The sequence below is a fragment of the Salarias fasciatus genome, chromosome 20 (genome assembly GCF_902148845.1).
Source record: "Salarias fasciatus chromosome 20, fSalaFa1.1, whole genome shotgun sequence".
NCBI lineage: Eukaryota > Metazoa > Chordata > Actinopteri > Blenniiformes > Blenniidae > Salarias > Salarias fasciatus.
The window spans coordinates 7,058,886-7,077,685 of record NC_043764.1 but is presented as its reverse complement, the minus strand read 5'-3'; the positions used below and the strand labels follow the sequence as shown (position 1 = coordinate 7,077,685).

General features: G+C 39.1%; 2 protein-coding genes and 1 non-coding gene across 3 annotated transcripts; 2 read left to right on the top strand and 1 right to left on the bottom strand.

Moving 5' to 3' along the window:
- Positions 1-5,066: 5,066 nt before the first annotated feature.
- LOC115407914 (gastrula zinc finger protein XlCGF57.1-like) lies at positions 5,067-8,396 on the bottom strand. The gene is made up of 2 exons (XM_030118489.1): positions 8,168-8,396; positions 5,067-6,910 (listed from the first exon to the last, which is right to left on the bottom strand). Exons 1-2 carry the CDS (start codon positions 8,337-8,339, stop codon positions 5,325-5,327), a joined length of 1,758 nt encoding a protein of 585 aa, XP_029974349.1. The 5' UTR covers positions 8,340-8,396; the 3' UTR covers positions 5,067-5,324.
- A 2,678-nt stretch (positions 8,397-11,074) lies between these two features.
- Positions 11,075-11,237, top strand: LOC115408939 (U1 spliceosomal RNA). The gene has a single exon (XR_003933824.1). It is a non-coding gene; the product is annotated as a U1 spliceosomal RNA (small nuclear RNA).
- Positions 11,238-14,579: 3,342 nt separating this feature from the next.
- LOC115407913 (gastrula zinc finger protein XlCGF57.1-like) lies at positions 14,580-17,990 on the top strand. The gene is made up of 2 exons (XM_030118488.1): positions 14,580-14,813; positions 16,129-17,990. The coding sequence occupies exons 1-2, from the start codon at positions 14,642-14,644 to the stop codon at positions 17,748-17,750; spliced, it is 1,794 nt and encodes a 597-aa protein (XP_029974348.1). The 5' UTR covers positions 14,580-14,641; the 3' UTR covers positions 17,751-17,990.
- The last annotated feature ends 810 nt before the right edge of the window (positions 17,991-18,800 follow it).

Genomic DNA, 18,800 nt, shown 5'->3' with positions numbered 1-18,800 from the left:
GCATAATGACTCTTTCAGGAGCACATTTCGTTTTTATTACAGCGATAAAAAACTGGATGGCTAGTAACTTTCTGCAGCTAAACTCTGATAAAACTGAATTTCTTATCTCTGCTCCTCCCAGTCTTGTGCCTCGGATCAAAGATGGTTTATGTCTCCATACCTCCATGATTAAACCCTCCGTTAAAATTCTAGGTGTCACTGTAGACCACGCTCTGACTCTGGATCAACATGTGAAAGTTCTGATCCGTTCTTGCTTTTTCCAGTTGAGGAACATAGCCAAACTGAGGCCCATTGTGTCTCAAGCTGAGATGGAGATCCTTATCCATGCGTTTGTATCATCACGCCTGGATTACTGCAACTCGCTGTTTACCTGTGTCAGCAAAACATCTTTGGATCGCCTGCAAGTGGTCCAAAACGCTGCTGCCAGACTGCTGACCAGGACTCCCAGGAGGTCCCACATAACTCCAATCTTATCTGCTCTTCACTGGCTCCCCATTAAGTCTCGAATACAATATAAAATCCTTGTGGTTACATACAGAGCTCTGCACGGCCAGGCACCGCTCTACATCACAGATCTGTTACAGCCTTATGTTACCAGCAGGTCCCTGAGGTCCTCCGATCAGGGCCTGCTGGTAGTCCCTCGCTCAAGACTAAAAACTAAAGGTGACCGCGCGTTTGAGGTAGTGGCTCCCACTCTCTGGAACTCCCTCCCAGTTAATCTAAGATCAGCGGACACTGTCGACTCCTTTAAAAAGCAGCTCAAGACGCATCTCTACAGTCTGGCTTTTCTGTGATTCTGTTGTTTCTTTTCCCGTTTTGTGTTGTTTTTGTTCTGTTTTTTATCCTTTGTTGTTTATAATGTGTAAAGCACTTTGTGACTCAGTGATCTTGAAAGGTGCTATACAAATAAAGTTTATTATTATTATTATTATTATTATTTCTAGCATGATTGTCTTTTTTTGTTTGGATTTTGTCAAATCTTCCATGAGCAGATGTGGACTTGGAATACATGGAAGTAAAATGTTGGTATGAATCCATTTGGTTTTGTTATAATGGTTTTTTTTTTCCAACATGAGCCATTCATAATTTCCCATTTCTCCACAGTTTTTACACTACTTAGGGGGAAAAAACCCAAAAAACTGTCTACTTGTAATGCACTGCTTGCCCGCTGAAATAAAATGTCTGAAAATGTTTATGCAATACAATACATCTGGAGAATGACACTGATTACATTCATCAAAATATGCCATCCATTTGTTAAACTTTATTTGGAACAATCTAAACAAAAATATGCAAACAGGATCCTTCAGTGTTCATCCAAAAACCTTTATTGGCTGTAATAGTGAAAAGGGAGGTTGTTACATCCTACATTGTATTTAGCCATTCTTCAAATCTTATTTATTCTGCTAGTTAAATGGCTGAATTCATCATGAAGATAATTTCATCCATACTGGTCAAAACTGTTGCAATGTGTTAAAGGTGCTCTAAACAGAGAAACCAGTTTTCACGAGTAGGTCGGAGACACATATTTGCTGAATCCTTAAGCGAAACAGCGCCCCCTGCAGGCCTTGGGTGTAATGCAGCTTAGTGAAAAACTTGTCCCTGTGGCTCGCGTGCACGGAAGAGGGGGACTCCGTCTTCGCTCGTTTAGAAGCGCTCAAGTAAGATTTAAGTTTCTTTTACCTGGTGGAGTCTGTGCTGGAGCTGTGGCAGTGCTAGAAGCCAGTCTTTTCTTACTTTCTGGAAGCTCCTGCTCAGTTGTTGCTCACTAAGCATCTGGCGGAGTAATGGCGGACAAATCGAAACTTAACAAGCTGGAGCGCGCATTACGTAATTCCTTTCAAATTCTCCCCCAAAAAATGCTGGTCACCGGCACTGCAACTTTCAAGTGACAATTTAGCGCTGTTAGAGGTACTTGTAATGAATATGTCAGGGCACATTGTACACATCATTAAAAATGTGTAACATATTTATGGTGGAAAATAAGTATTTTTAAGGTTGTAAAACTCCTTAATGCACCTTTAATACATGTATGGAAAATTTGTTTTCTACTTTAAATCAAAAGCCATCATTTATTTGTGGTGACTTTAACATTGATCTACTGAATCCGGACAAGCTTAAATCATTTTACGACTTTGCTGATACTATGTACAGTTTATCCCTGCATCCAATGATAACTAGACCAAGCAGAATAACATCACATAGTGCTACAATTATTGACAACATCTTTACTAATGTTTTGGGTAATCTCACTATCAGTGGACTGCTTATATCAGATATCTCTGACCATCTACCTGTTTTTGCTTTATTTGACTGTGATCTTAAAAAGACAGGAAATTTCACAAAAATGCTTTACAAACAAAAAAAAAAAAAACAAAAAACTGAAGAATCAATTAATGCTCTGAATATTAGTCTGTCTCTCCAAAATTGGAGTCTTGTGTACAATGAAGTGGACGTTAATAAATCATACGATATATTTTTAGACATATTCATGTCATTGTATGACAAACACTGCCCTGTAAAAGAACACCCCATGAAGAGCAAGTGCAATAAGAGCCCATGGCTCACAAAAGGAATAATGAATGCATGCAAGAAAAAAAAATAACCTTTACAAGCTGTTCATCAAGTCAAAAACTGTAGAAGCAGAATTAAGGTATAAAAGATATAAAAATAAACTAACTGATATTATAAGAACTAGTAAAAAGCTATACTATAGAAAATTGTTATATGAAAACAAAAACAATATTAAAAGAACTTGGGACACATTAAATAGCTTGATTAAAAATGGATGCTCAAAATCAATGTATCCAGAATATTTTATTGATAAAAACAATGAACATCATAATATAAATGAGATAGTGAATAGTTTTAACAATTATTTTGTGAATATTGGTCCACAGTTAGCTGCTGAAATTCCAAATCGTGCAGCTGATAAAAGCATAAATCGCAATCAATCATCACTTTTCCTCTCAGCTATAACTGAGCAAGAAGTGGTAGATGTTCTCAAATTCAAAAGTAAGTCATCCAATGACTGTCATGACATCGAAATGACACTGGTCAAAAAAGTTATTTTGTATATTGCTAAACCACTAACTTACATCTGCAATCTCTCATTCCAGTCTGGTTGCTTTCCTGATAAAATGAAAGTAGCAAAGGTATTACCTTTGTTCAAAAATGGTAACAAACATTACTTTACAAATTACAGGCCTATCTCTCTCTTGCCTCAATTTTCAAAAATTTTAGAAAAACTCTTTAATTCCCGTCTTGAAAGTTTTCTTGATAAATATCACATAATAAATGAAGGACAATATGGTTTTCGTAAACAACGAACTACCTCGATGGCAATACTTGATGCAATTGAAGGAATTACTACAAACCTAAATGAAAAACAATTTGTAGCCGGTGTCTTTATTGATCTCAAAAAAGCATTTGATACAATTAATCACTCAATTTTGCTTGATAAACTTGATCATTACGGAATCCTTGGTATTTCTGGTGACTGGTTAAAAAGTTATTTAACAAATGGAAGGCAGTATGTGAAAATGGGGCAGTATACATCTGAACAACTTGATATTGCTTGTGGCGTACCTCAGGGGTCTGTTTTGGGGCCCACATTGTTTAATATTTTTATAAATGATATTTTTGCCGTGTCTGGCTCCTTGAAACTCATTCTCTTCGCAGATGATACAACAATATTCTGTAGCAGTAAAAACTAGGATCATCTTGTAAATACACTAAATGAGGAAATGAACAAAGTAAAAAATTGGTTGGATGTTAATAAACTATCTTTAAATTTAAACAAAACCAAAATAATGATGTTTGGCAGTTCTAACAGTCATCTTAATTTGGATCTAATCATTGATGGTGTTCAAATCGATACTGTAAATGAGAATGTGTTCCTAGGAGTTATGATTGACAGCAATATATCATGGAAAGCTCACATCAGACACATAAAAACAAATATTTCTAAAAGTATTTCAATTATAAATAAAGTGAAGTTCTAACTTGATGAGAATGCTCTCCGCTGTTTGTACAACACGATGGTACTCCCATACTTTATGTATTGTGTTGAAATATGGGGAAACACTTATCAGTGCACAATTGATCCTCTAGTTAAATTACAGAAACGAGCTGTGCGGATTATTCATAAGGTGGGATTTCGGGAACACACTCATAATCTGTTTATCAACTCGAGGTTGCTTAAATTTACCGATCTAGTTAATTATAGTACCGCTGTAGTTCTTTATAAAGCATTTAATAAATTGTTGCCAACTTACTTACAGCAACTGCTTATTCAAAGAGTAAATGATCACAATTTAAGAGGTTATGGAAAATTTAATCAGCCTCGTGTTAAAAATAATCGTAAACGTTTTTGTGTGTCTGTATGTGGAACAGACACACAAAACTTTGGAACAATTTGAAAACCTAGCACAACCAATGCCAAAATATTCACAGATTCAAATTATTGTATAAAAACATGGTCTGGTCACAGTATAAAGTAAGTGGTTCTTAAATTTCTATGAGTATTTTGTTGCATTTGTGTTATTGTGTGCTGTTTCCTTACTTTTGTTGGTACTGTTGTTCATTATTACTGCTGTATTGCTGGGACAGTTCTACTTTACCATTATTGGTATTTCATTTCTTACCATTGTTGGTATGTAACCGTTGCTGTCATGTATTTGTTGCCCATGGTAACAAAAATATTCTCACACTTCTGTCACACACTTGCCAAATATTTACCTGTATTTTCTGTTGTTTTTGGGTTTGTAATATCATAGAAATGAACAGGAAGTGACTTTGATATTATGCCTACAATTTATGTAATGGGGGTGGGATTAAATAAGTTCGCTTCTTCCCACTCCCTTTCAGGCACTCCATTCGGGATATGTAAGCACATGTATTACCTGTCCAGTTACGGTCATGTAAGGGATACCTGCGTTGAAATCATGTTGTTTGTGCATCCTTGCCTGAAATAAACTATTAACTAACTAACTAGCTGCTTGACAGGTGTCAGATAAAAAAAAAACTGAAGAACAAAACCCATAGGATTCATATCAATATTTTATTTACATTTCTTCAAAGTTGACATCTGCTCAAACAAGGATGTTCATTTCACATTTTGTCAAAAAAAAGCAGTCTTGATAGAAATTAAACTAAATGTACTTTTCTAAGAATGATTCTGCAACCATGGGATCGTTTGTCAGCCTTTGAGAAGTTCAACACAAATGGAAACCAAGTTCCTTTAAATCTTCTCCTTTTCATGACAAACAGCTTGTTTTTCTCTGAAGCAGTCTCAACAGAATCTAAATCAGTCACGTTTCCTGTCAACTGGATGATCCCTGTTGGGGTAAAGCTAGACTTGCAGAATAAGATGGAAGTCCAGAGTGACTGTCTTTATGAGTGTTGACATGGTGCAGCAACAAACTGTGACTGGTAAAGCTTTTCTGACATGTCCCACAAGAAAATATTATGTCACCTGTGTGACTTATCATGTGGCGCAACAAATCATTCTTTCGACTGTAACGTTTCTCACAGGTTCCACAAGAATATGGCTTCTCACCTGTGTGATTTCTCGTGTGAGTCACTAAATGACTCTGCACACTGAAACTTTTCCCGCAGGTTTCACAAGAATACGGCTTCTGACCTGTGTGACTCAGCGAGTGGCGAAACAAATCATTCTTTCGACTGAACCTTTTCCCACATGTTTCACAAGGAAACAGCTTCTCACCTGTGTGAATTCTCTTGTGGACCACCAAATTATTGTTTTGACTGAAACTTTTCCCACACGTTTCACAAGAATACGACTTCTTACCTGTGTGACATCTCATATGGCTAAGCAAAGCATTGTGGTTAAAGAAACGTTTCCCACATGTTTCACAACAATATGGCTTCTCCCCTGTGTGTGTTCTCATGTGATACAACAGATTACTGTGTACACTGAAACTTTTCTCGCATATTTCACAAGAATACGGCTTCTCACCTGTGTGACTCAGCGTGTGGCGAAACAAATCATTCTTTCGACTGAACCTTTTCCCACATGTTTCACAAGGAAACAGCTTCTCACCTGTGTGAATTCTCTTGTGTACCAACAAATTACTGTTTTGACTGAAACTTTTTCCACACATTTCACAAGAATAGGGCTTCTCACCTGTGTGACATCTCATATGGCGAAACAAAGCGTTGTGATTAAAGAAACGTTTCCCACATGTTTCACAAGAATATGGTTTCTCCCCTGTGTGAGTTCTCATGTGATACAACAGATTACTGTGCACACTGAAACTTTTCTCGCATATTTCACAAGAATACGGCTTCTGACCTGTGTGACTCAACGTGTGGCGAAACAAATCATTCTTTCGACTGTACCTTTTCCCACATGTTTCACAGGAATAGGGCTTCTCACCTGTGTGAGTTCTCTTGTGACTCATCAAATTACTCTGCACACTGAAACTTTTCCCACATGTTTCACAGGAATACGGTTTCTCACCCGTGTGACTTCTCATATGGACTAATAAAGAACTATGTATATTGAAACTTTTATCACATATTTTACAAGAATATGTGACAGTTCCCATATTCTGACGTAATTTACGGCGTTTTCTGGGCATTTTAATACATGTTTTCTCACAAAGAATCTTGTCACGTCCAGCCTGCTTCTCTGACACGGGGAAGTGGTCCACATCGTCACCATGAAATATGCCAATTATTTTCAGCTCTGAAGGTTCTGGTTGTTCTTGTTCCTCACTGATCTGTGAAGGTTGTGGTTGTTCTTGTTCCTCTCCGATCAGCGGAGGTTCTGGTTCTTCTTGTTCCTCTCCGATCAGCGGAGGTTCTGGTTCTTCCTGCTCTAGACAGTAGTCTGTTTCCTGTTTAAAGAGCTGCTCGTCCTGATTGTCACGATGCTGTTGAAGCTCTGGAGGGACAAAAAAGTACAAGATGAAAGGCAAGTTACATTACGACGACAGTTTCAGTATAAAAAAAAAAGGCAGAAGGGCTGAAATCAAAAACTTTCATTAAAATTCCAAAAATAGCATACAGTTGTGACATTATTGGTGGATGTACACCTTTAGGAGCTGATGCACTAATTATTACTTTTATGAATTAACATCTAATCTTCCTTTTCCCATGTTTATCATGCTTTGTGAGATGTAGCAATAAGATATCCTGCTTTTAAATGTTCTCAGCCTCTTCAAAAAACATCAACTCTCTCTCTGAATTATTTCAAGCACTTTCCTTTTAAGTGAGAGACATAAATGTCCCTTTAGTGAATAAAAAACAGGTGCAAAACATAAAACTCAAAAATTTCTATTCTATTTCTATTTCTTCTCTTTTTCATGGCTTTCCGGTCCTACAGTGATTTGAAGTTTGCATTTATCCTTGTAAAAATTGTATTTCAGATATCCAGAATTATTTTTTTTCATAGCAGGAATGTCATTTGAAAATCCAGAAGCAGAAGTCAATACACATGAATGGGGAAAGTGATGTTATTTGTCCCAGTATGAATGATGATTTAGAGATGTGAAAAGCTCATTTTCGATCAGAAGAATGTCATTTTAGATGTCGCCAGTGTTCATTTTGACAAAGAAAAATGTCGAAGATATCTGAAATACATGTCTAGCTAAGCGAATACGCGTCAAAACATCTTGCCACAGACTCCTTACTGATAAAAGTGATGTGTTTGTCATTTCCTCTCAAGCCCGTTCTACACTATATAGATGCGGAACGGATCCGGGGCACAAAGCATCCGCCCCTGTTGTTGGACGACTTGCGACTCTGCTGCGGCTACGCGGAGCATCCAGCAGCAAGTCCGGCGGAAACACATTTTATTACAATGGGGCTTGTAGCTGCGTGACGTGATGGTTCCGCTCCGCATTCCGCATCCAGTGTAATAATGGATCAATGTTTAAGTTAAATGGGCTTCATGGCGGTCACGTGATGTTCGTCAAGGACTCAGTCTGTTGAACGGCTCTTTGAAGCCACAAATCCCAACTCCAGTCCTGAAAAAGTGCAATCTAACCCTGATGGCAAAAACATTGAGACGGAGTCGCGCCGTGCCCCGCTTCCTCTGTTGCCTACATATGCAGCATTCACATTTCTGTCTGACGCATCGGATTATATATGTCAGTCCAGAACAGACGCTGCTGTGGTTTATAAGTGTTGGACTGCATACCTGTTCTCTGCAACTTGACTTGAGGGTTCCAGTTGATTTCCAAATATCTGCGCTGACGACCAATCTCCTCCTCGTATCGGATGATCGTTTGTTCAAACACAGCGAATATTTCTCCTGCAGCAGCAGTCAGTCGCTCGTTTACAAACTCTCTCAAAGCCTGAACTGAAGTCATGGTTGCTGCAGGAGAAGAAATATTTTGCCCACAGCAGAAACTCCAGCGAGCTGTGAACAGTCTCCAACCAGAGCTGCTTCTTCTCTCGCTATTCTGGAGGCTCACAAACACCGTTCAACTACATACTGACACCTGCTGGACGCAGAGGAAACCGCAGGCAAGTGGAGCTCATTTGAACGGACTGTCCTGTCTGTTTTGGAACGATGATAATCATAATCTGACACATAAACTGCAGGTTATGAAATGATTGGATCTCTTTTACGCACAGGCTGTCCTATCCAAACACACAATCAATTTTCTGATTGTTAAATTTTCCAGAAAGATGCCAGGAATAAATTTGGGAACCATACCAAACCAATTACAGTTAAAAGAAGACTGTTATAGAATGCAAAGCTCATCAAAACATATTGTTTTATAAAAGATTAATATAATCAGTTTCATGACTTGCTCTTATATAAAAGTTTTCAGAATTGCTCTTAAGGAAGCATGTGCTTCATGTAAGCAAGAAGTTTGTTTTTTTTCCTGAGTAGTATAAACATATTGAAAAGTTAAATTGAAACTCTTTTATATTTGAACTTTTTATTTAGTTTAGTTTATTTGAGCAGTCCACAACATAATTTACACTCAAAAGACAGAGAAAAAAAAGGGAAAATTTACATTGTGAGCTCAAAAGGAGTAGGCCGAAGCTAATGAGCTTGTTACTGCCTACCCCCAGGCACTGCTATATACATTATCCTTTCATAATCAACAAATAGCTATTACAATCATAACGAAAGGCACAACGTGTACTGTTAAACAAGTGCTTATCCAAACACACATCCAACTGTAAACACATATATACACCAATGACAAGGACCTCTATGAACACTATATATGCCTAAATACATACAGTATATGTATATATTCACACCTACATGGACACACATATACACCACAAACGTGCATTAAGCATACCCATTTATTTTGTAAACCTGCAACATCCCTGAAGATTTTCCCGTTTTGTTCTATAGGACAAGACTCATCATTCTTATTAATATTATAATTAGTAACAGTAGTAGTAGTAGCAGCAGTAGTGGCAGCAGTAGCAGCAGAATTATCATCATCACCATTATTATTATTACTATTATCATTATTATTATTATTATTATTATTATTATTATTATCATTATTGCAATTATTTATTCCATCCATCCATCCATCCATTTTCTACCGCTTATCCGGGGCCGGGTCGCGGGGGCAGCAGTCTCAGCAGGGATGCCCAGACTTCCCTGTCCCCAGACACTTCCTCCAGCTCCTCTGGGGGGATCCCAAGGCGTTCCCAGGCCAGCCGAGAGACATAGTCTCTCCAGCGTGTCATTGTCATTGTATTGTCATTTATTATTCATTAGTCATTAACTATTATCGTTGTCATTGCTATCATTATTAAATAAGTAGCTATATAATGTGGTGCATTAAAACAGCCAGGGTGTAGAGTGGCTTGATGAGAGTGGGCATTGGCCCCCCAGTCAACAAACTCGCCTACCCCCGCTCAATATGGAAATTATATTAGCACCCTGTACTGTGTCATACAATAAAAAGACTAGGTTTACAGAGCCTATTGGGAGGGAAAGACCCCTCCATCCAACAGGTCCATGCCTCGCCTGCCCTTCTCTGTTTGATTAGTAGTGCAACGATAGCAATGACAACAATACTAAGACCTAACATTTGCAACCAGCTCATTAGAAATCTCATTTCTGAACACTTTCCAATAATGAGTCTTGTTTACCTACACAACAAAACACCCTCAGACTACACAGTACTTTTTGGTAAATCAGTTACTCCAAGAGTTAAAGCTCTTCCTGAACCATATACTGAACTAACACCATTCGTTTATACTTTGATTTGAATTTGTACAGAGTTCAACATGGCTTCATAAAGTAACCTGAACCTAGAATGCAGTAACATATAGAACATGAAAAATAACGTCAGTTACTTTGCTGAGTAACTAATTACTTTTTCAACGAGGTAACTGAGTTACTAACTCAATTACTTTTTGGGAGAAGTAATTTGTAATTCTAACTAATTACTTTTTTGAAGTAACTTGCCCAACACTAATTACAAGGGTACTTACTTTCAACAACTTATCGTAAAATAATACTGTTAATTATTGTGAATAATTGGATTGAAAGGGGATTCGGAAATCCTGATCATTTCGATCCAGGTTAAATCTCCTGAACGACTGGCCCCTGAGCGGACTCTGTCCTTCGAGTGTCCTGCAGCTTGTATGTGAATTGACCCAACAAGTTTCTTGTGTGGCCACAGAGAGAGTGCAGTTCCTCACTCGAGCGGCAGGGGGCAGCAAGCAGGACGGTCAACGTCCGTGAAGAGTGGAGAGTTTGAATGTATTTTCTAAAATGTCAGTAAGATGTGGGTGAAAAGCGTTTTTGTTCTGTTCACGTGAAATTTCCCTTTTTCCTGACAGTCATTTCTATTTGAGTGAACAGTGAAAACAGGCTATTGAGAGGAGTGGCGACACGCTCAAACTGCAATGCATGATGGGAGATGTGTGCTCGGCGTTGTAACTAAAACTTTTTACTAATGTGTTTGTAATGTGCACTGAGCAGTGGGATGTGGAGTATTTCAAATGAAAGAGTCTGATGTAGCCGGTGGCGTTCTGGATTTGGTGCGAGTGGTCGCACCGTGAGTGAGATGTATGCGCGTGAGAATGGCTTCAGTGAATGTTTCTTAATTAACTCATACTTACCTGGCAGGAGCGACACCATGATCATGAAGGTGGTTTGCTCAGGGTGAGGTATTGCCATTGCACTTCGGCGTACTGACCTCTGCGAATTCCCCAAATGTGGGAATCTCGACTGCATAATTTATGGTAGTGGGGGACTGCGTCCGCGCTCTCCCCTGTACTGCGGTGTATGACAAGTTGGCGTTCTGTGATGATGGTCACCTCCAATTCCAACCGGGCGCGGCCGCGCCGCGTCGCGTTTCAGAAGCGCCGGCGCGTGCCGTGGCGCTGGTGATTCGCTCCAGTTCTATTTTCTGCGCCGCCGCTTCAAAACCTCGTAAATTCACTGTCGTTGAGAAAGCACCAGACAGGAAGTTACACCGGAAGTTTCAAAATAAAACACAATGCACGACCTCACGGACGTAACTTTTTTTATATGTCGTTATTACGCCGCCTCGGGAGGCACGAGCATCAGCTCAACAGGGTCCCAGACAGTAGCGAACGCGGAAATTACCGTTTTTATGTAGAATAAACCATACAAAAGAAACTATTGGATGAAGAAAATCACTCATTTGAGATCAAAACATAAACCATGTACTCATCCTTGCTGGAAGTCTATAAATTACAGATCAATGTGTCTGGACGAGCAGAGCGACCTTGCAGAAGCGAAATGAGGTGTGTGTTTTTTTTATTTTCTGTTTATATCATGTGTTGTTCGTGTGATATATCAAGAGCAGAGAGCCTCTCAGAAGAGCAGCCCTCCCCATCCGGACTGCGCGGCGCTACGCTGCGCTCCCGGTGTGCGTTTACTGTAGGAACAAGACGCTGGCGCTCCGCTGCGCTGCGCGGCGCAGCGCTTTCGCGCCCGGTGGAAATTGGGGGTCAGGTGGAGAAAGTTTGATGGTATTGATATTCCCGATTGCCCACGTGTTTCGTGGGGTTAGAAAGTAATAATGCAAGTAATTTAGAGGTCTTGTTAAAAGAAGGAATAAAGAAGAAGTCACCGGGGATGGAGTAGCTCCTCAGGGCCAACTTTTGTTTCGGAGCGCTGCAGGACACGTTACATCCAGCCACGTCGGTCCATAACTTTTACAATAGACAACTCAGGTCCCTCCGCCAAAAAAATATAGTCCCAAAGTAGTAGTTCTGCAGTAATACTAGATAGCTTGGATAATGAAAATTAATGAAAAATAAATCATTTTACAATATTACACACAAGATGAAGAAAGTGAGATGCAGCAACACCTGGCTCTCTTGAGGCTCCAGTTACTTTTCTCAGGTTCCTTCATGACTTTCTTATGGGTTAACAGAAAAAGCGACCAAATCAGCTAAGTCAAAAAATATACATACAGCTTATTATCAAGTTTGGTGACTTACAAAGATGTGCCAAATGAGCTTCATAGCATGGCCTCTGAGCTTCTTGAGTGACTATGAGTGAAAACAGCTGGTGACTTCTCTGAGGCCAGTTAAACAGGACTCACAAGCGCCACAATGGAAAAGTCAGAGGTCGGGCTGTCACTTTAGTGCATTAATTAGATTAATCAATTACACTGCAAATTAGTGCACTAAAAAATTGATCTAAGATTAATTATAGCACACTTGAGTGACAATTCAATGTGAATGGAATTGTTGTGTTACTTAGAGGCATGTTATACTTGTAGTATTCATTCTGAATTGCTGTATTGAGTTAGCTTTAGTATTCATTTTGAATTGAGTTTGCTTCAGTGGCTATTTGAGCCACTTATTTGAGTTCCCTTATTTTATTTCAGAATTTTTTTTTATCTATATTTGTACTGCATTTTTGAATAGTGCACCAGGCCGAATTGGTTTGCTGGGATGTATTTAAAGTTTTTCTTCTTTTGAATTTCTTTAATGAAACACACTGAAAGTGTTATTTAAGTTGCCTGATTGGGTTCAGAATTTATTTTGGACAAGACGTCCTGACTTAGCTTTCATTCATCATCGATAAAAATGTTGATTTCAAATCTTCTCTTCTCTGTGTATTCATTTGATGAGTCATGCACTACAATTCTGCAACATCCCTGAATTTGAATTCTTCACTTGGGGACCCAAAGCAGATATGAGATTAAAATGTGATTAATTAGATTAATTAATTACAAAACCTGTTATTAATTAGATTAATTTTTTGATAGCATGACAGCACTAGTCAGAGGAGCCGAGTAGACTTTTGACCACAACTGTATACACACCAGTCAATTTAAATCAGCTTAGACTGTCAATGGAACACTGAAAAATATTTCAATAGGAACATGAAGTGTTTCAAAAAGACCACTCACTGCTCTGAACAACCATCACGAGAACAGTCTTTCAACTCAAACTGTGGCCTCATTTCTAAATGTTGTTTATGCGCACAACTATACCAGTCTTCTGCTGCCATGCTGTCCTTGAAACGAGCTTCAGGTTGTGCGGTTTCTTGAGGAGGAAACTGCTTAATATTGAGTCTTGTTTTAAGATCCGAAGTCCACATTTCACCTGACGAGACAAGTTAAAGGTGCTGTCTCTAAGTGAAACTGATGACACCGATACACTTCAGTGATTGGAGTTCATACTGCTGCACCATGTGAAAACTCACAAAGAGTATGGGAGAGGTCTTGTAGGAAGTCCAGTTTGATCCCAAAATCACGAGTTATCCTCCAGTCCAAGGGAAAGGTTACTGATCCAGACACCGTTGAGACTGTGCTAATGGAAAACAGAAAGTGTATTAGTTCGTCTCAAAACGGAGAAAATTCAAGTAAATGTGGCTTCCATTTGTGTTCACACAGACTGACAAATGGTCTCCTGATTGCAAAATGAATCTCAAAGAAGCACATTTTTATTTCTTAGACAATTGCTTTGTTGTGTGCTTTTTAAAAAAAAAAAAATCTTGAAGAACTGAATGCATAATGTTGATGTGAATTCCTGTTGTTGTTTTTTAATTATTAATTTAATTTCTACTTTTATTCAATGTAAAAGAGTTGCAATTTAACTTTTCAATATGTTTATACTACTCAGGAAAAAACAAAGTTCTTGCTTACATGAAACACATGCTTCCTTAAGAGCAATTCTGAAAACTTTTATAGACTGTAAGAGCAAGTCTTGATACTGATTATATTCATCTTTTTTAAAACAATGGTTTCATTTGAACCAACTGACTAAAAAAATACTAACAGTATGTTTTGATGAGCTTTGCATTGTATAACAGTCTTTTAACTGTGATTGGTTGGTTATGGTTCCCAAATTTATTCCTGGCATCTTTCTGGAAAAGTCACAATCGATCAGAAATTTGATTGTGTGTTTGGACAGGACAGCCTATGCATAAAAGAGATCCAATCATTTCATAACCCTCAGTTTATGTCTCAAATTATGATTATTGATCGCTCTAAAACAGACAGGACAGTCCATTCTAAAGAGCTCCACTTGCCTGCGGTTTCCTCTGCGTCCAGCAGGTGTCAGTATGTAGCTGAACGGTGTTTGTGAGCCCCCAGAATAGCGAGAGAAGAAGCAGCTTTGGTTGGAGACTGTTCACAGCTCGCTGGAGTTTCTGCTGTGGATGAAATATTTCATCTCCTGACCTGCAGCAACCATGACTTCAGTTCAGGCTTTGAGAGAGTTTGTAAACGAGCGACTGACTGCTGCTGCAGGAGAAATATTCGCTGTGTTTGAACAAACGATCATCCGATACGAGGAGGAGATTGGTCGTCAGCGCAGATATTTGGAAATCAACTGGAACCCTCAAGTCAAGTTGCAGAGAACAGGTATGCAGTCCAACACTTATAAACCACAGCAGCGTCTGTTCTGGACTGACATATATAATCCGATGCGTCAGACAGAAATGTGAATGCTGCATATGTAGGCAACAGAGGAAGCGGGGCACGGCGCGACTCCGTCTCAATGTTTTTGCCATCAGGGTTAGATTGCACTTTTTCAGGACTGGAGTTGGGATTTGTGGCTTCAAAGAGCCGTTCAACAGACTGAGTCCTTGACGAACATCACGTGACCGCCATGAAGCCCATTTAACTTAAACATTGATCCATTATTACACTGGATGCGGAATGCGGAGCGGAACCATCACGTCACGCAGCTACAAGCCCCATTGTAATAAAATGTGTTTCCGCCGGACTTGCTGCTGGATGCACCGCGTAGCCGCAGCAGAGTCGCAAGTCGTCCAACAACAGGGGCGGATGCAATGACGTATAGAAGTAATTCTGCCCGGAACCGTTCCGCATCGTTGAAACGGGCTTGAGAGGAAATTACAAACATCACTTTTATTAGTAAAGAGTCTGTGGCAAGATGTTTTGACGCGTATTCGCTTAACTGGACATGTATTTCAGATATCTTCAACATTTTTCTTTGTCAAAATGAACATTCGAGACATCTAAAATGACATTCTTCTGATCGATAATGAGCTTTTCAGATCTCTAAATCATCATACTTACTGGGACAAATAACATCACTTTCCCCCATTCATGTGTATTGGCTTCTGCTTCTGGATTTTCAAAATGACATTCCTCCTAATAGCAGGAATGTCATTTTAGCAGGCTGATATAAAAAGTAAACATTCTGGATGTCTGAAAAACAATATTTACAAGGATAAATGCAAACTTCAAATCTCCGTAGGCCCCGAAAGCCATGAAAAAGAGAAGAAATAGCTTTCTGAGTTGTATGTTTTTCTGCTGCGCTTTATTCACTAAAGGGATATTTATGTCTTTCTCAATTAAAAGGAAAATGCTTGAAATAACTCAGAGAGAGAGAGAGTGTGTGTGAGTTGTGCACATTGATGTTTCTTGAAGAGGCTGAGAACATTTAAAAGCAGGGCGTCTTATTGCTACATCTCAGGAAGTGTGGCAAAACGTAGATTCGTGAATAGACCACTGAGAAAATGTGAATTCATAGAAGTCATCATTAGTGCATCAGCTGCTAAACGTGCACATCAACCAATAATGCCACGACTGTATGCTATTTTTGGAATTTGAATGAAAGTTTTTGATTTCACCCTTTTTTTTAATACTGAAACTGTAGGCGTAATGTAATTCCTACAGCCTTTCATCTTGTACTTCTTTGTCCCTCCAGAGCTTCGACAGCATCATGACAACAAGGAGGAGCAGCTCTCTCAACAGGAAACAGACTACTGTCTTGAGCAGGAAGAACCAGAACCTCTGTTGATCGGAGAGGAAGAAAGAGTACCAGAACCTAAAAAGATCAAAGAGGAACAAGAACAACCAGAACTTTCACAGATCAGAGAGGAGCCAGAAGAACCAGGAATTCTATTATTAAAAGATGCACAGGAGAAACCAGAACCTTCAGAGCTGAAAATAATTGGCATATTTCATGGTGACAATGTGGACCACTTCCCCGTGTCAGAGAAGCAGGCTGGACGTGAAAAGATTCGTCGTGAGAAAACATGTGTTAAAATGGCCAGAAAACGCCGGAAATTACGCCGGAATATGGGAACTGTCACATATTCTTGTAAAATATGTGATAAAAGTTTCAGTATACATAGTTCTTTGTTAGTCCATATGAGAATTCACACAGGTGAGAAGCCGTATTCCTGTGAAACATGTGGGAAAAGTTTCAGTTTGCAGAGTAATTTAATGAGGCACAAGAGAACTCACACAGGTGAGAAGCCCTATTCCTGTGAAACGTGTGGGAAAAGGTACAGTCGAAAGAATGATTTGTTTCGCCACACGTTGAGTCACACAGGTCAGAAGCCGTATTCTTGTGAAAAATGCGAGAAAAGTTTCAGTGTACACAGTAATCTGTTGTATCACATGAGAACTCACACAGGGGAGAAACCATATTCTTGTGAAACATGTGGGAAACGTTTCTTTAACCACAATGCTTTGCTTAGCCATATGAGATGTCACACAGGTGAGAAGCCCTATTCTTGTGAAACGTGTGGAAAAAGTTTCAGTTTGCAGAGTAATTTGATGAGGCACAAGAGAATTCACACAGGTGACAAGCCATATTCCTGTGAAACATGTGGGAAAAGATACAGTCGAAAGAATGATTTGTTTCGCCACACGTTGAGTCACACAGGTCAGAAGCCGTATTCTTGTGAAACATGCGGGAAAAGTTTCAGTGTGCAGAGTCATTTAGTGACTCACAAGAGAACTCACACAGGTGAGAAGCCATTTTCTTGTGGAACCTGTGGGAAACGTTTCTTTGACCACAATGCTTTGCTTCGCCATATGAGAAGTCACACAGGCAAGAAGCCGTATTCTTGTGAAACGTGTGGGAAAAGTTTCAGTCAAAACAATAATTTGGTGGTCCACAAGAGAATTCACACAGGTGAGAAGCTGTTTCCTTGTGAAACATGTGGGAAAAGGTTCAGTCGAAAGAATGATTTGTTTCGCCACTCGCAGACTCACACAGGTCAGAAGCCGTATTCTTGTGAAACATGTGGTAAAAGTTTCAGTGTGCAGAGTCATTTAGTGACTCACAAGAGAAATCACACAGGTGAGAAGCCATATTCTTGTGGAACTTGTGACAGAAGTTACAGTCGAAAGAATGATTTGTTGCGCCACATGATAAGTCACACAGGTGACATAATATTTTCTTGTGGGACATGTCAGAAAAGCTTTACCAGTCACAGTTTGTTGCTGCACCATGTCAACACTCATAAAGACAGTCACTCTGGACTTCCATCTTACTCTGCAAGTCTAGCTTTACCCCAACAGGGATCATCCAGTTGACAGGAAACGTGACTGATTTAGATTCTGTTGAGACTGCTTCAGAGAAAAACAAGTTGTTTGTCATGAAAAGGAGAAGATTTAAAGGAACTTGGTTTCCATTTGTGTTGAACTACTCAAAAGCTGACAAATGATCCCATGGTTGCAGAATCATTCTTTGAAAAGTCCATTTAGTTTAATTTCTATCAAGACTACTTTTTTTTTTTTACAAAATGTGAAATGAACATCCTTGTTTGAGCAGTTGTGAACTCTGAAGACATTTAAATAAAATGTTGATATGACTCCAATGGGTTTTGTTCTTCAGAGTTTTTTTTTTATCAAGCAGCTCATGTTATCATAAATGTGGTTTGTGTTACACTCTGTTTCTCATCCTGAAAGTTCACTGAGGAGAATATATCTTTGTGACTTGCACTGACTCTATTCAATCCTGCTATTTTTCTTCCTGTGTATGAAGAGGAGGGAGGAAGACTATGACTATGTGAAGACTGTTGAATTAACAAAGAAACTAACATTAAGGGTATTGACTGACTTTCCAGATGAGCAGAATTTCAGTATATCAGTCAAGTGTTTCATGTTTCAGTCAATGTTATTCAGTAATCAAATGTGATTGGTGATGGTTTTTTTCATGTTTATTTATTAGACACAATATTACCACAAACTGCCTCTTGCTTTCTTGGTTGGCCTGGACCAGCACTGATTGACTGGCATGAAGGCATTTTACTGTCACTGTTTCATGGCATGTTAATTTGTTTAGGCGTTTTCATCTGTGTAGTTATGAGCATAATTCTGGAGGTATGATAGAGCATCTGTGGGGCAGTACAGCAACAGGTTCACACAATAAGATCTTAAATCCTCAAACCGCTGGCACTGACATTTCGAAATGCACAAACCTGCAAACGATTCATGAACCAATCGTGGCATGGCTGGTTCACAAGGCCTCATTCATCACCACATAAATCAAAAGTACACGGCCTGATAAATGCTTCACAAGAATAATCCTAAATCACTTGACACACACTTCTAATCACATCAATATAGCCAGGATGTGTTTAA

Excerpts from the sequence above, each read along its gene's own strand:
- LOC115407914 (XM_030118489.1), bottom strand. The coding sequence starts at position 8,339 with ATGACTTCAGTTCAGGCTTTGAGAGAGTTTGTAAACGAGCGACTGACT. Across the intron at positions 6,911-8,167 it reads AGTCAAGTTGCAGAGAACAG|AGCTTCAACAGCATCGTGAC; the intron begins GTATGCAGTCCA and ends TTGTCCCTCCAG.
- LOC115407913 (XM_030118488.1), top strand. The coding sequence starts at position 14,642 with ATGACTTCAGTTCAGGCTTTGAGAGAGTTTGTAAACGAGCGACTGACT. Across the intron at positions 14,814-16,128 it reads AGTCAAGTTGCAGAGAACAG|AGCTTCGACAGCATCATGAC; the intron begins GTATGCAGTCCA and ends TTGTCCCTCCAG.